At 38.1% G+C, this 13,485-nt stretch overlaps 1 protein-coding gene across 5 annotated transcripts in view; it reads right to left on the bottom strand.

Annotated features, from left to right (window-relative positions):
* LOC122078974 (polycomb group protein EMF2B-like) overlaps positions 1-13,485 on the bottom strand; it is a 114,005-nt gene that overhangs the window by 36,587 nt on the left and 63,933 nt on the right. For 4 of the 5 annotated variants that reach the window (XM_042645179.1, XM_042645181.1, XM_042645182.1 and 1 more), the window contains 4 exons: positions 11,026-11,323; positions 9,768-9,816; positions 4,137-4,220; positions 645-724 (listed from right to left, as the gene is read on the bottom strand). In XM_042645179.1, coding sequence (XP_042501113.1) covers positions 645-724; positions 4,137-4,220; positions 9,768-9,816; positions 11,026-11,323 — 511 coding nt within the window. Of the gene's footprint in view, positions 1-642; positions 725-4,136; positions 4,221-9,760; positions 9,817-11,025; positions 11,324-13,485 lie in introns of those variants that run through there. The other variant, XR_006140244.1, reaches the window with a different exon arrangement.

Below are 13,485 nucleotides of genomic sequence, written 5' to 3'. Positions count from 1 at the left end.
TTGGTTTGTTGTGGCTTTTTTATTTTAATTTTTTTGGCGGAAACCTATGCTGCTGGGGTGAATCTCTCAGAGAGAAGGGAAAAAATAACGATTATTGTTTAGTTGAGGGAAGAGAGATTGATCCTTCGGCTATGATACCAAATTGGTGGATGGCCGGTTAGGAGAAGGGAAGAATTCTGAGAAAAATCTCAAGAGTGTTGCAAGGGAGAGAGGGAATCGCAGAAGAGGAAAAGGGGGCGGGGGGATGGAAGCTTGCACAAGCACGCCACACTCAATACTCAATTAATTCTTCAAATCTGTCTTTCTAGGTTACAATCTGGTATTTTAAAGACAAAAATAAAAGACCTAATGTAACTCTAAAATCGAAATAGAACTTGAATAATATCCTAACTCCACCTACGACTTTATTAACAGCAATAATTTTACCATATACTTGAGAAAACTGTCATAGCCAAATAAGACAAGCATAGTTTAGAGGAATAAACCAGAAATCGAAAGCCGAATTTTAAATTCCTCACAGGCTTGTGAAACCTTGACTCCACACTCCCTTTGGAGCAGCCAATAAGGGAAAAAAAATAATATACAACTACAACCAAACAAAAATGCAGAAAAGAACAAATAAAATGATCTATTTTCATACGTACTTTTGTTTCCTCACAAATGAGTTCCAAAGATGCATGACCTGTTTCTCATCTTTGGTCACATCCACAAAATCATCAAGCATCTGCCACACATTAACATTAAGCTTCATTAATAAAATAATGTGTTCACTACAATGGGAAAAGAAAAGGACATGAAACATGAATAATTACAATTATACAAAATATCATCTCATCAAGCCTGCAAACTGGCACAATTCGCAGCATACCATGTCACCCGAAGCAAATGGAAGTTGCTAGAGACAAGAAGACAATCCATGAAAAGAAACAGCAATAGTGATGCAGGCAAAGCTCAACGGATCAAATAAGCCTGAAAGTAATGGGCCCAACCAATATGAACCAGTGAAAAGGATTTTTTTTTCCCCAATCTAGGGGGTCCAACTGGTCTGGCCTGCTGGGTCTGGTATCCAAGCCTCAGCCCAAACCCAGCCCGTCCCAAGGTCGGGCTGGGATATCCTCAGCCCTGGGCCCAGCCTGCCGGGTTCAGGACCAAGCCAGGATCAGCAAACTTTAGACATTTCCATGCTTGTGAATCTCTTCTACTCACGCACCCCACCCCCATCAAAAGAAAAGAAAAAAAAAAAAAGGCAAAGAGGGGGGCTATAAGGCTGGCATCATACTTCCATTATATATTTTAGGGCCTTTAGGAAAGGGCATTTAATAGCAGCCCCCCTATTTCATTAGAAACATTTAATTTTACACAGGGGACAGACTAGGATTCAATTTCGTGCAGCATGGACTGATTCTGGCTGATCTCGAGAGAATAATTATAACTCCCTGTAGTTATGGATTTTTTATGTGAAATTTTTAGAGAAGGTGTATATGAGGTAGAGGAATGTCTCTGCCAAATTTGGGTTCAAAATTCCTTCATTTAATAGGGTAGAAAAATACTGGAATCTCAGACTGACGTAAAGAGATTACAGACTGGAATCCGGGTTTAGGAAATTTATAACTGGACTTGCACAGAAAATATTAATGTGAAATTTGGTGGGTATGTTCCTTAATGAATATATTATATCTCCTCAAATTTTCAGAATAATATTGTAATGGGAAGATCACTTTCTTGATATCATCTTGACACTGTGTACAGAAAACGGACCGGATTTGTACACTAAGATTTAAGGGATAAGAAACACAAAGGAGTTTATTCTAAGTCTAAAATTTTGAAGGAAGATAGATATATGTGTATAGTTTATTTCAAGAATATTTTGAAGTATTTTGGATTCAGGAACTATTATTTCATATTTATTGGTCCAGGCACACTGTTTCTAGCAGAATTTTACCGGAAGAGTATAGGACTTTTAGGAGGAGGGAGAAGCATATTTGATTGTATAAAAATGTTTTAAGTAGTATACTAATATCGGATACATGTATAAGCTCATAGGGGTCTGAGGTGTTACGTTGGAACAACGACGGTAAACCATCATTTGGAATTGACCTCATCTGTGAATGGAACTAACAGAAACTTTATGTACTATTTTACATTACTTACTTTTTATTTATTATTTTATGAGAAGAATTGTGATATAAATGACTTGAATGTTTTGGAACATCTATTGTATTACCATGAGCTGATGCATGGATGTGTGTGGTGAATGAAATTTAATGTTTTTATTACTTATTTTTGGACAAGTTGTTGCCCTTGGACTGCTACCCTCACCAACAGGGGTTGATTGTGGATGTGAGTTAGAATAGAGGATGGTGAGGCTTACCACTACATAAGGGTAAGTGTTTCCCCTCCATAGGAACCTTGTACCAGACTACATGAGTCTCCCACTGATTTCTAACTCATTAGGCTGATTGGGTTGGGTCAGAGTGGGAAGATGGTGAGGCGGACCGTTACATAAGGGCAAGGTTTATCCCCCTCCATAGGAGCCTTGTAATAGACTACGTGAGCCAAAGCCACTGACCCCTTCCTTTCGCGTTGTTCATGGTATTGGCGGTTCACTTTGAGCAGATTTTTTATCAAATGATTTAAAACAATGGAAATAAATAGAGATAACATTTCTTTTGGTACTTTTATTGCATGATTTATGACCTTGATTAGCATGATATTTTACAAGTGCATGAAAGGCAATTTATTTTGAAATGCATGATTTTAATCTATATATGGTTCTGTTTTCCCTTTCACTCATCAAGCTTTCCCAAGCTTATCCCTTTCCAACCTTTAAGATGATGTTGAACAAGAACCTTGTCAGTGCGAGGAGTGTACTGAGACTGTTGATGGCAGTGAACAAAAAGTTGATGGAGGAAATTAGAATTTAATCTTTATTTGTTTGGTTATAAATTGAAATATCAAACTTTTCTTTTGAGTTGGATTGATGTACCTTTGAATATCGGATATGAGGTGGATGTCTGATTAATTAAGATGTATTTGGAGATTTTTCTTTTATTTGTGGAGTCACCAGCACATTTTGTTTAGACATTTGAGTTGGATAAAAGTTAATGGTTATGTAAGTCTTCTGCTATGTGAATAAGTTCTAATGGTGAAGTATATTTCGAGGTTTAATTGGAATTTATGATTTATAGTTCAATTTCGGTTCACTGTTTAAACCAATTACGATCATGTATTGTTGAGTGACGGTCCTTACCCCTAGGGTGGGTTTGGGGGCGTTACATCTAACGTCTCCATTGGACTGAGGTAGAGAAATGTTTCAGAGGTATTACTTCAGGGATGTTGTTCAAGGAATGGGAAACTCAGAATCTTCCAAGGGTGATGAACACAGGTGCCCATATGGTAGCTTCCCCTGATGGAGTAGTTAAGTTAAATTTTTTACAGTTCACTTGCAAATCCAGGCCGATCTGGAGAGGTGGATCCTTGAGATTGTCTTCTGGTTAGGTTGCTGGAGCTTATACTGGAACAAATGCAGAACAGAATTCCAGTCAGGCAAACTTGTTTGTTGGTTATGTGTGCACCCTTGAGGTCAAAGGTTCAAGGCTTGGTCCAGAGTCATTTAGAGAAATGTTGTCTAAAAATTATGAAAGTAAATATGGAGGGACATTGTGCAAATGGTATTGACTGATATCTAATCATTTTGCAGAGCCTTGGAGGTCTGCACATATCATCAGATCCATTTGGCTCATTGCCTCTAGGCTGCACTGCTCTTTCTAGTGGAACCCATGGGTGGCGAATGCCAGAATGGGAGAGCTGATGAGTTGACTAAGCAAGAAGTCCCCCACTCAAGGATGTTTATGAGACTAGTATTCTATCGTGAGGGCTGGGCCTTTGTCAGGGAAGGCTTCTTTACAAGATTTGTCATGGGTTTTCTTCCTGTTGGAGTCTTGCCATATCTGTATGTACTCAATATTTCAATAAATTGGCACAACTAAAAACGTGCAGAATAAATCTGGGAGAATGACACCTTGAGAAGTCTGACCAATGGTAGAAATAGCCAAAGTAGTCATTAAAAAAGCACTTCAGATAGTTTAGAGTGGGATAGAAACGCGAAATATAAATATGATAGAATCATCACATACCCTTATATCTTCAAGATCTGCGATGTCATCATCAACTTCATCCTCACTATCTCGATCAGACAATACTTGCTCCAATGCCATGGGCTTCATGCATAAAGCAGTTCATAATTCAAAGTAGGTTAGTACGTAAATTCCAGACAAGCATCCATGGCAGAAAAGCAGAATGCAATTGTCATAGTTTAAAATCTAGAAGAACTGTGCGATAAGTGACTCCAAAGTTTTTCCTGTTAGCTGAAACAGAGCAAGTGTGGAACTATCACAGAAGTCTAGCAGCTGGAGAAGGCACTCATTCCCCAGGGATGTAGATAGATGGAAAGCCAGGAACTGAAAATTGCATTCACAACAGAATTTGAAAGAGTGAAGCAAAAAAGACAGTAGAAGTGACTTGAAAGAGTCAGAACAAAAATAGTAATGACAGTTATTAAACAATCCACTCAATACATTGCAACAAATGACACAGCGGGTAAGCTTGCTTTTTCTGCCACTATCAACCATCTTTGGATGGAGTGGAATCTCCATAGATGGACGTCCAAATCCCGGTCCTATGATCAGATTTAGAATGCCATCTATTTTGCTGTCTGCTCCAAACTTGCTTCCCTCAAGCAGAAACCAGTTAAGAACTCCCCAAGGAGAAGGCTCATTGTTGTTGCCTGGGTCTCTCCTCCTCTCTCATAGCTTCTCCCCACCCCCATGACGATTTGTATCCCCCTTAGGCCTCCTTGTTTTTGGCTTCTTTTGAGGTTCTAGTCCCTTCTTGTTAGCTTTTGCTTTGCCACCCCCCTTGTCCTTCCCCTTTCTTTTGTATTTGCGGATTTTGCCCTCTGGGCTTGGTTCCCCGCCCTCTCTCCCTTTGTATATTCTTTCCTCTGTTCAATGCATTATTTATTCATCAAAAAAAAAAAAAAAAAATGATGTATTCATTTGGTTTCCTTTCAAAATCTTTTGGCTTTCTTTCGTTTTTTACTTCCATTTATTCTAACTTGTTTTCTCATATAATCTACACAAACAGGCAGAATCTGCCATCACATCACAATGACTAAGACAGGGTTGACCAACAAATATGTTGCAGGCTGGGGTCTGAGAAGACCATATTAGCCTTCTGACAAACCAACCAGTAAAATAATATTTTATTCTCAATAAACCTACTAAAGAACAATACTTTTAAAAGATCAAATTTAATAATAAAAAAAAAAAAAAAAAAATTGTCGGAAATTTTTGATATATCGACCCTCCTTAAGAACAGAAATAGAAGTTCAGAAGGATACCTTCGGAAACTATAAAATTGCCCAAAGCTACTGTGGGCAGAACTTTGGCAGCATATAACAAAATTGAAAATTTAACCCAGGCAAACAGTGATCAATCCCAATGGAACCCAAACCACTAGAGAGTTGTATCTGGTAGGGGTTAAATTATAAAAATTTCAAAAGCAAAGAACTTTTGAGAATCATAGGGCTTGGAGTCTGAACCTGACTGCTGTCAAGGTCTGAAAATCTCAGATTTTGAATTTTTAAAATTCAACCAATGATAGCAGCAGCACTTATATTTCCCATCTCAGGTAGGGCTGCAGAAATCTGCCTGCCTTCTTCCTTTTCTCCAGAAGAGGCGTTCCCTTACTGTCTGAGAAGAGGTAACATTGGTGGACTCAACTCTCTCTCTACAAAGTGAGGTTTTAATCCTTTAGTCTTCTTCTTTCTTCATTCTGTAAATGCCGCACAGGCTTGGATTCCGAGTGCCATAGCCATCCATAGAGGCAGAATTCCCCTCACCAACAGAGGTCCTACTAGTCTTTGGATTGGATAAACACATTTCGTCTACAAGATGACTTTCCCACAGTCGTGCAAGGGTAGGGTGGATCATCAGCTGGGTTTGGGTTATCCAATGCAGAAACTGCAATGGGGTCTATGACAGGCAGGTTTGAATAGATCGGAGAAGGTGGATGTCGAAAAAATCTGGTCTAGGGTACTTGGCGTTTAAGGTGAGAGGATCCCACATCGTCCAAAGAGCAGAGAGGAGTGACCCGAGTTTGCGGATAAAAGGGAGAGCAGAACCAAGGGGTTTATTCAATGTTGGTTAATATCTATCTTATCGGTTTAGAATCAAATAGAACCAACCGGTTAAGACTGATTAGGCCCGATATCATATATGTCCGCTTAAGCCCGATAATGACTAAGAACGATTAGGACCAATAACTAACCAACCATTTACTTGTCGGTCTCCTTTTGGGTTTTGGAGACCGATTACTTAATCGGAGGGTCTCGGTCTTTGGGTCTCAGATGTTAAAAACAAATTAAGTCTTGACCAAGACCGACCAGGACAAACCAGTAAAAACCCCTTGTGGTAAGAGATACATGTAGGGACCACAAATAGAGAAAGTAGGGGTTGAAAATTGTCTGGTTGCATTTCTAAAGACAGTAGAAGACAGCCATTTTAGGTAAGAGATTACACCAAAAGATCCGACAACAAATTGAATTACCACAAAACACATGGAGTTGATTTTCAATAGAAAATGTGTTGATTTATTCCAGTTTACACTACTTATATTCACTTTATCCACTTTACTTTACAAATGAAAATTTTATTTTACTTCACTTCCAACCAAATGGCCAAGAATGGTCAAGGTTTTGTTATTTCCCAACTCTTTCATCTTCTGCTCCAAATCTATAATTCTTAATGAGTACCTTCCAAGTTCCTATTATATATATTTTCCCATAATCTTTTAATGCCAATATCAATTCATCTATCAAATTTATATGAATTCATATTCCTGTACTTATGTCATTAAGTTGGCTAATTTTGAATATAATATTCTGAATACAAAGCTTCCCATTAAATTTCTTATTATAAATTTGAGTGCTTGCAAAAACTTCAATGTGTGTACTCTGGTCCGTTTCCTCAACAGGAACACCTCACTGACACTGTCTCTTAACTTAATGATCATTTTCAAATTCATAGATCTTGTTTCAGGTCAGTTTTCATTCTGTTCTTACTTCCATAGTTAAATCTGGCCCAAGCAATCATCATGATGTGGTTACTTTTGGGCTTCTCCAAGTGAAACTTTATCTGTTATCCTTGTGGGCATATGTTCATTTATAGGTCATGCACCGGTCAAGTGAGATGTCATCCTAGTTGTTCAAGAGTCTATAAAGGTAATGTCATCATAGTTTTGATTTAAAAGCATACATTAATGCAGATAAGTCACTTAATGGGCTTATTTTATTAGAAATAAGACTTGAGTTATATATGTGTTGAGCCTTTGATCCCATAGGTTTTCTTTGTAATAGGCCACTTTAATGGGCCTAAAATATGGGTAGAAAGTAGGAAAGCGAGATTTAATTCATTAGTTTAGTTAGAGTCCTATTTTGAGTCTATTTTCTTTGTTATTTCAGTTTTCTAGTCAGTTTAGGTTTCCCAATTTGTTAGGATTGGGTTAGGCCTTTCCTTTGTGTTTGAGTCAGTTTTGAGTCTTCTATAAAAGTTTGTAAGGGCTACAACATTGAACACAAATTTATGAATGAAATTGCAGCTTTTTGCTCCCAAAATTCGAAGAAAGAATTTCTTCAACAACTGAGATAGTTGTGGATGAGAGGATCAGGCTAAGATAGCCATTCAACCATCTCACCCACATCTATCCCATCTCAATCCTTCCTTCTTTTCTTTTTATTCTTTCATCATCTTCTTCATCCAACAAGTATTATTCTTCAAGGTCTCCTTGAATTTCAAGTCTTCTAGAAGGTTGGATGTCACACATTTTTTCGGATTAAGCAATTCAGCCATCCGATCGAACCCAAATTTTGACCAAGCATTCAAAACCCTAATTTGGAGATCGATTCAAATCTGGGATCTTTCTGATGGCTTGATCTTGGATATTTTCAAAATACCATTTCTACCCTTCCCTTCTCAAGATCTGAAAAAGTTACTGTTTTGTATTCAAATAGTCACTGTTTTGCTTCCGTTTGTTGATTCAAGTTAACTATTGAAATCAGAGATTGTATTTTATTACCCTAATTTCTGAACCCTAATTTTGGGCTGGAAATTACTGTTTTGCCCCTCATTGTTAGTGTTTTGTTTTTCCTCTATAGTTGTTGTCTTATTTCACTCCTAGTCTTCATTATTTGCATCTGGACCATCCTTTAAGTATAGATCCTTGACAACTGACTACTATTTTGATTCTTTGAAATATAGTACTATATTAGATATATATATATATATATATGTGTGTGTGTGTGTGTGTGTGTGTGTGTGTGTGAGAGAGAGAGAGAGAGAGAGAGAGAGGGAGAGTCTCCAAGTTGTATTCTATGAGATACAACAACAACAACAAGAAACTCAGCCTTTTCCCAACAACTTGTATTCAATGAGATATAATAAAAATTTTAAACTGATTCTGTTGTCCTCTTCTAATCTCTTAATTTCAATCCTGACAAGCTTATTAATACCCAAGTCCTAGTTTCACTCCAACTCATTAAACCCATTAAATATAACTCACTTCCAGTGGATTCTGAAAGCCAACGTAGTCAGACATCTTTGGATCTCCCCCACAACTCCAAAAACTTGAGAAATCCACTTTAGTTTAGTGCACCACTCCTAACTACAAAAATGATTGTCAGTTTTGGCAACTTGATCCCAAATTCTCTTCAACCTAGATCATAATATCTTACTTTCAAATTCTTTTCATCCTCTTACAAAAAAATAAAATAAAATAAAATAAAATCTTTTCATCCCCTAATTCTGTCTTCCAGATGCTTTGCGTTATTCCTCATCCATAACACTCCATCCACCATACATCATAATAGTCCACTCAACAATTGGAGCATGCCTAGCAATGATGGACAACTTTTGAAGACAGTAGGAAGTACCTATAAAATGTGAAACCTTGAGGAGATTCATGGGCTCACCACCATTGGAGCCAAATTCCAATAAATATTCCACTTGGTAATCTTCAAAAGGCATAAGATTGTCAGATAGAGAGCTTCCATTCTCTCAGAGCCTGGAAATTCTCCCAAGCAATGAATCCAATTTGGAGTCCCAATATGGGAGTCCGATAATAACAGAGCAGGGAACACTTGGAGCTTACCATTTTCCTTAGGACCATTTAACATTCCCCTTCCCTACCTTACCTTGAGGACCCATAAGATGATTCTCCTAAATCAGCAACCACCACCTTGTTTTGTCTATCATCTCCGCCCTGTCTCTGACAAATATCTTAGGGTTGACCATAATTAGGGATCCAGCTCATCAAACCATAATTCAGAAGTGGCTTCAAAAGGTATTGCATAAAAAAAAGAGCAACCGTAGGCAAAAGGCCCTGTGATGAGTTTATCAGAAAGTCTAAAATATGTTTCACAGAGATCATAGTCATTTTTATAGCGCCAGGTTGTTCATTAAAACTGATGAGATCAAGTATATGGAGACTAAAAAATGATAAGATACAGCATAAAATACATGAGAAAGAAAGATACCAATTTCGAAGAAAGGCCATAAAAAACAGTATGCAACATAAATATCAACAAGGTTTTTCTATCACTGTATTGCTACTTAGTACTTAAATCCCATTCTATCAATAATTAGTTATATAATACAACAAATACCTTAAAATCAAAGAGCTTAAAAATAAAATAAAATGTCACCTATCACCTGAGCTCTGTGGGAGTGGAAGAACTGTCGCTTCTGCAAGAGTGTCCGACTGGAAAATAAAACTGGATCAGTTAACCAGAAAATTGAGTGACATAATACACACAATTCAATCCAAACCCTTTAAAGTTTAAACAGCGACCTACTTGTAGTCACTAAACAAGCAATATTTCATCTTCCGATAACAACAATAACAACAACAAAGCCTTCTCCCAACTTCATGGGGTCAGCTACATGGATCCAACCATGGAAAATGAAAAGTAAAGTGAAAGTGAAAGGAAACAGATGAAAAAAACAATAATTAGTAAAACACAGCTAGACGGGGTCTGTGACCTGGATCCTAGCCCTCCAATGAAGAAAATAAATATTGGAACCAAAGATAAGAGTAACGGTATCAGTCAGCTAAATTTAAGATACGTATTGTATCGAAACACACTAAGATATGCTAAAGATCAAGGATTAAAGTATCGGTATCGATCGCCGTATCATTCGGCTAAATTTAAGATACATATCGGATGGAATCATATCGGTATCGGAGATACTTTAAACCATGATTGGAACCCATACAAATTGGACATGCAAGAACTCCCAAATTGCTATACCAGCCAAGATTTAGACCATTAAGTAACATTTGAATGATCAACACCTTCTGGACACTTCCAAATTTTTACTGGAAAATCAAAACAGACAACCATCATGTATCTTGGGTAATCAGTAGTCATCAATCTAAGTGGGTGGCCTTCCAATCTTATGACTTAGCTTCATAGGCCAATCAATTTGCCATGTGGATTACTTGGTCATTCTAACCATTGGATGGGTGAAGAATAAACTTGATAGGGCACATGTGAAATTTGGAGGACAATCTCAACCACATGACCCAGCTAGTAGGGCTTTCCCCTTGTTTTTCCGACAGTTTTTGTACTGCACCTAGTACCAACAAAAGGTTACTTTTTTGGAAGAATTAAAATAACACATGGTGATATCAGATTTCTTGTAAGATGTGCCATGTTTACAGAAAATCTGTACAGAAAACTTCGGATATCCGATGACAAAGCCCGGGTTCCAGAAAAGGTAGATATATTCTTTATAAACCAGCACACAATTCTGTTTCTTGCTGAAAAAGTAGTCTGGACCATAAAACCAAGTTGCATGGCAGAAAGCATAGAAGAAAGCATTATATTATCGAACGGATAGAAGAAAGGATTACTCCATAAAAAAGGTCATAAAATATGCCAAATAAAGTTTATGTTTATATGCTTACTTTTTAGGGTCAGACCGTTCCACAGCTAACTTTCTAGTCTTTGCAAATTGCAAAAAGACAGAGGGTGCATGGTTGCTTCCAGACACTGTTTGAACACATTCAGGACCCACAGAAGACTGAGCTGTAGCAATTGAAACACCTGTAACATTAGGGCTAGATGCAACACGTTCGGCACTATCTGCAGCACAAAGACTCTCAGGACCATTGCTTTCTGCCCTCTGGTTTTCATTCTGCAAAGTATTCTCAATGAGAACTGCCCTATGAGCCATCTCCTTTTCTTCTTTATTGGAATGAGCATCTGAACAATCACTAGAATATCAGCATTCTGTAAATACACTATAACCAACCAAAAGATATAAGGAAGAAAAAAAGAGTAATATTTACAGGAAATGGGAAGATGCAAAGCCTTTCCTCCAGAAAATGTTGGGCTGATCCTCAAGGACACATAATAATATATAATTAAAAAGTATGGATAAATATCTGGGAAGGTTTTCCAAGTTTCTGCCACAGCTGGAAGCAGCCTGGCCGTGAGGCTGGGCTGCTCCCCCCCACCTCTCTCTCTCACCCTTCCTCCTCCTTCTCCCATCCTCTCCCTCTCACCCTCCACTGTTTTCTTCCTCCTCACTTTTCTTTTCTTCTTCTCCCTCTCCCTCTCTCCCTATCTCTTCTCTTTCCTCCTCTGTCTCATATGATCAGGAAGTTGCGCTCCAACCTTGCTGACTCCCTTGAGATTCCTTTCCATCAAGCCTCAGATCTGGTGAGTTCATGAGCTGCTGCTCAGATCTGGAGTGATGTTGTGCTGCTGGCTTTGCTGCAGAGCAGATCTGGACCTTGTTGTCACTGAATTCTCCGCTCTCTGCCTGCAGCCGCCCATCCGTGTGCCGCTGCCCAGTTCATGTGAAACTTTCCAAGAAGGGAAAGGGAGGAGGGAGAGGTCTACATACCATTGGAGATGATGGATGCAATTAGGGAGATTCTAGTAAGGCCTGAGTAGTAAACAGATCTGGAACCAACAACTAAGGAGAGGACTCCAGATGGGTGCCCATTATCCAACCAGAGAGAGGTGAAGAGACCATCCGAAATGGAAATGGCCTTAAGAGCAAGGAGCGAAGATTGAGAACATTATGCCAAACCTAGGAGGCATCAGGTCGAAGTAGAGCAATCCAGATAGAGTCATTGGGAAGGAGATAAGAATAGACACAAGATACACAATGATGGAGGGCCGGTAGAGAAAGGGAAGAAATTCCTAAGAGAACTCAGAGTTGCAGAGGAGGAGAGAAAATAACGCCCAAAGGGGGAGGGGGGAGAAGGAGGTCACACGACCTAGTCTTGCACCATACCAGGCACCAAAGCACTCAATTCAATTCATTCTCAAAATATGTCCAATAGCTTGGGTTACATGCCTTTATATAATAAACTAAAATTAAAACTTACCTAATTAAAATTTAAAACTAAAATAGCAACTCCTAATTATTTCCTAAGTTCTAACTAATGAAATTAGAAACAAAATAAAATTCAAATTGTTAACTCCCTACTTGTTTAACAAGTAACAACTACCCAAAATAAAAGATTACATATCTTTCCAAATAAAATAGCTTAATCTTTCCTAAATAAAATAAATCCTAAAATATCCTACTAAACCAAAAACCCAATTTAGACCCAGCTCATCTCAGTCAAGATTGCCAAAAGGGTCAACCTGGTTCAGCTCCAATTCTGCATCAACTCTCCCAATGTTGAGAAAAACTCGTCCACGAGTTTTAAAGAATGATAACAATAAAAACTCATGAGCGGGGGTGAATTGCTCATTGTCTACATCGCGAACAAAATAAAAGATGTGAAGTTATGGAGGTGCATTCAAGTCCGAAAAACCATGGTGAAGAACAAGCTCATGATGGTGAACAACTGGCAAGGCATTGATGTCATTCATTACTTGATCAACGATTTTCTCACTTTCCGTTGTCATCACCTGTTCCACAACACTTGTGTTGATGCATTTGGTTCGTCTTGTGGTTGTACTGGGGGTATCACTTTCTTTGACTCAACCAATCCATTAAGATTAAATTTTTTACTCATGTGGTAAGCCTAGAGGGTGCATACATTGTTGTCACGATCAAGAATGTTGTCTCCTTATTCCAACCAACCTCAACCCAATTTAATGATGTATTGAGGAGAGTCAAACACTACACAAAAAGCACCATTATAATAATGAGAAACCGAGAATTCAAAGAACACATCATCCTCTGACTTTAAAATAATCCGATTGGTCTTTAACATATCCACCACAGATCGTGATACGAAATTGTCATGTTGTCACTCATCAATCAACAAATGAGCAAGTTTTCCATTTGGCAGTTGTATTGTAAATTTGAACACAGAGGATCCATAACAATAATGAAAGGCTTAAACATAGGGAGTGGCAATATAATGAATAAGTTGAAGTTTATGATGGGATGATAGAAT

Source organism: Macadamia integrifolia, chromosome 5 (assembly GCF_013358625.1).
Source record: "Macadamia integrifolia cultivar HAES 741 chromosome 5, SCU_Mint_v3, whole genome shotgun sequence".
Taxonomy (NCBI): domain Eukaryota; kingdom Viridiplantae; phylum Streptophyta; class Magnoliopsida; order Proteales; family Proteaceae; genus Macadamia; species Macadamia integrifolia.
The sequence above is the reverse complement of the archived record's forward strand: the minus strand, read 5'-3'. Positions and strand labels throughout refer to the sequence as shown.